The sequence below is a fragment of the Chlorella variabilis genome (genome assembly GCF_000147415.1).
Source record: "Chlorella variabilis unplaced genomic scaffold CHLNCscaffold_10, whole genome shotgun sequence".
NCBI lineage: Eukaryota > Viridiplantae > Chlorophyta > Trebouxiophyceae > Chlorellales > Chlorellaceae > Chlorella > Chlorella variabilis.
In genome coordinates this window covers 1,253,990-1,257,141 of record NW_005435078.1, presented here as the reverse complement: position 1 = coordinate 1,257,141, position 3,152 = coordinate 1,253,990, and the positions used below count along the sequence as shown (strand labels likewise).

Below are 3,152 nucleotides of genomic sequence, written 5' to 3'. Positions count from 1 at the left end.
CCCCGCACGGCTGCTGCCTCCGTGGCCCACTTGGCCAGGCCCGCCCGTGTTGCCCCGGTGCACACGCCTTGCGCCACCCCTGACCCTGCCCCCTGCCCCCTCCCGCCCCCCCCTTTGAATCCCCCAATACAGGCCAACAACAACCTGGGCCTGGTGCTGCAGGACCTGTCCTCTCTGCGCCCCGCCGCCGAGCGCGCCGCCTACCTGCGCCACTCGCTGCACAAGTTCCGGCGCGCCATCCGCCTGCGCCCCGACTTTGACCGCGCATGTGAGTGGGCTGGTCTGCGCTGTGCTGGACTGGAGGTGGCTGCGTGTGTGTGGCGCCTCGCCGCATGACGCTGCATCGAGGGAGGAAGAGGAGGAGGAGCAGCAGCAGCAGCACTCGCAAACTGACGCTCGTGCTGCCCTCCCCCTGCCTGCAGGCTACAACCTAGGTGGGGCTGGCGTCGGCGGAAGCTGGGCGGCCGCACAGCCGCTGCCTGCGTGTGCAGGCTGGGTGTGTTGTGGGGGCAGCCGTCGGCTGCCATGGTGTATGTAGATAGACCGCCCTGTGGGTGCATCATGGCCCTGCCCCCTCCCCTGCCCTGGGCTGCAGGCACTGTGCTCTACTCCCATGCCTGCTCGCTGCAAGAGGAGCTGCTGGCCAGCCAGGAGGCAGCCGAGGCGGCGGCGGGCGGCGGCGGGCAGCGCGGCGGCAGCAGCATGGGCATGGGCAGCCCTGTGATGGCGGCGGCGGCGGCCGCGGCGGCGGCCGCCGGCAGCAGCGGGCGGGGGGCCGCGGAGCGTGCCATCCAAGCCACCTTTGGGCATGCTGCGCAGTACATTGCGCTGGCGTACGCCATGCAGCCGGACAAGCAGGTGTACGGCGACAGCCTGGCAGCGGTGCAGCGCCTGCTGCCGCTGCCCTACCTGCGCGCCGGCCCGCTGCTGGCGGCCCACCCAGACACGGCGGGCGGGCCAGAGGAGCGCTGGGTGGCCTGCTGGTTTGGGCTGGGGCTGCAAGGCATGGCGGCGGTGCGCCCGCCGGCGGCGTATGCGGCGCACGGCGGCCTGCCCGCCGCGCCGCCGCCCGTAGCCTTCCAGCTCGCTGACGTGGCGGATGCCAGGCTGGCGGCCGACCCCAGCCTGCCCGTGGGCGCCGCCATCTGGCTGGGCCTGGGCAGCCAGCCCAGGTGTGCGGGGTGGCGGGCAGTGGGTGGAGGCACGGCTGTTGCCAGGCTCTGCGGCTGTAGGCGGCTAGCAGTGGAGCCCAGGGCTGCAGGCGTGCGTGGGCCACCTGAAACCTCCTGCCTGCACCCCCAAGTGCCGCTGCGATGCTGCTGTCCTGCTTGCATGCTGACCTGGCCCGCGGCCCCTCCTCCCGCTGCAGGGGCGTGTACCTGGTTGCTGCAGACCAGGATGATGCCGAGGGCTGGGTGGATGCACTGCTGCTGCTGTCCCACCTGGTGCGGGCGGGGCGCACCGCTGGCGTGGAGGCAGCGCTGTCAGTGCGGCGGTGACCTGCGCATGCCGATTGCGTGTGCCAGCCTGCCCGCTGCCTCCTGTCCACCTGGCCTGCCGCTCGCACGTCCTTTGCTGCTTTCCCGCATTGCTCATTCATTGAAAAATTGGGCAGCAACGCGCCGCTCGTGGGGCGAAAAAATGCAAGCGTTGTGGTCAACGCACCAAGGCGCGAGGCTGGCGGTGCAGCGCCTTCAGCGCGGCTGGGCCCACGCATGTGAGGCAAGTGGTATCAAAGGGAGGGAGAGGGCATGCATGTTTGTCTGCGCAGGGTTGGGCAGCAAGTAGAGGCCGGGCAAGGCACCCTGTAGCGATGTGGAAACGGATCGGTGAAGCAATTTGTGTTTTGGGAGTTGTCATGAGGCCAGGCAGGTAGAGAGAGAGGCATGGGCAGAGTGGGGGTGTGCACGGCTCCCCCTTCCTGAGTCAAGCGCATGCATGCGGGGCGTGCACGTCTTGCACATGCATGCATGCACTGCGTTGCCGCGGCCGTCACTGCAGCTTCTGCGTGCCCAGCTCCAGGGTGGCTGGCAGAGAAGCTGCCACGCGGCTCCTCAGCATGTACTGCCTCTGCGCCGGCCTGCTGCCGCTGCTGCCTGGGCCCGTACAGGGGGAGGCTGGCGTCTCCGCCGTTGCGCTCCCACCCTTCAGGAGCAGGCGCTGCTTGGCCCTGCACAAGACAGCGTGATGCAGCTTCAGTGCTGCGGGGTGGAGCAGAGAGCGCGCGCCTGCCTGCCCAGCGCAACCCCAAGCGCATCACCCCAGCGCAAGCCCCCCTCCCTGGCCCCGCCCCTCCGCCTCACTTGGTCAGGCCCATGACTGTGAGGTACGCCGCCAAGTGTACCGCAAAGAGGCCGAGGTAGGCGGCCCAAGCGTACGGCTTGTGGGCATCTGCGACGGCGAGGCGCGGCAGGCGCGGCATCGGTCGAGCATACGGGCACATGCGGGGTGGGAGGAAAGGGGCAGAGGCGCCAGCCTGGAGCACGCGCCGGCGCCTTGGCCGAGTAGCCGAATGGCTGCGCCGCCCCGCAGGCGGCAGGCGCCCTGCCGTGCCTTGCGCTGCCACCTGCCGAGGTGCCCCGCCCCCTCGGCAGCGCACCTAGGAAGGGGTAGATGAAGCGGCCTGTGTTGAGGTAGAAGACGGCGGACCAGACGCCAAACAGGCTGCTCCACAGCGCCAGGTAGCCGGATGAGTAGAAGTCGACTGCGGCGCAGGCGGGGGGGTGGGCAGCGGGTGCCCGCGACGGCGCGTGGGTGCGTGGGCGGCAGGGCAGCCGACCGTGGATGCCCCAGGCGGGGCCGGGGATGCCGTGCCGCTCCTGCTCTGCGCTCTCCGCCCGCCGCTGCTCTACCTCCCGTGCACCCACACCCCAGCCGGCGCCCCACACCCAAGCCAGTGCCCCCAAACCCCAGGCGCCCCCCTCACCTGGGATGCGGTTCAGCAGCAGCTCTCCCAGCACCATCACCGCATTGAAGCCGTGTTGCTGCAGGGCAGAGGAGGTGGGCAGGGCCGGGCGGCGCGGGTCAGCTCAGCGGCAGGCGTGCGGCTGGATGCAGGCGCGAGCGGGTGGGTGTGGCGGGCGAGTGGGCCAGTGGGCTGTGAGGGGTCGAGGAGCGGGGCAGTGTGGGGCGGAGGGGGGAGGTGGAGGGGG

General features: G+C 70.9%; 2 protein-coding genes across 2 annotated transcripts in view; one reads left to right on the top strand and one right to left on the bottom strand.

Annotated features, from left to right (window-relative positions):
• Positions 1–1,499, top strand: part of CHLNCDRAFT_134051 (hypothetical protein) — a gene marked incomplete at both ends in the record, with an annotated part of 2,438 nt that extends 939 nt beyond the window's left edge. The window contains 4 exons of the mRNA XM_005847767.1: positions 133–268; positions 423–485; positions 596–1,172; positions 1,370–1,499. Of these exons, the coding sequence (XP_005847829.1) occupies positions 133–268; positions 423–485; positions 596–1,172; positions 1,370–1,499 (906 nt within the window). The remainder of the gene's footprint in view (positions 1–132; positions 269–422; positions 486–595; positions 1,173–1,369) is intronic.
• Positions 1,500–1,992: 493 nt separating this feature from the next.
• The window catches only part of CHLNCDRAFT_134050 (hypothetical protein), a gene marked incomplete at both ends in the record, with an annotated part of 2,674 nt that continues 1,514 nt past the window's right edge, over positions 1,993–3,152 (bottom strand). Inside the window, 4 exons of the mRNA XM_005847607.1 lie at positions 1,993–2,170; positions 2,304–2,391; positions 2,600–2,704; positions 2,927–2,984. Coding sequence (XP_005847669.1) covers positions 1,993–2,170; positions 2,304–2,391; positions 2,600–2,704; positions 2,927–2,984 — 429 coding nt within the window. The remainder of the gene's footprint in view (positions 2,171–2,303; positions 2,392–2,599; positions 2,705–2,926; positions 2,985–3,152) is intronic.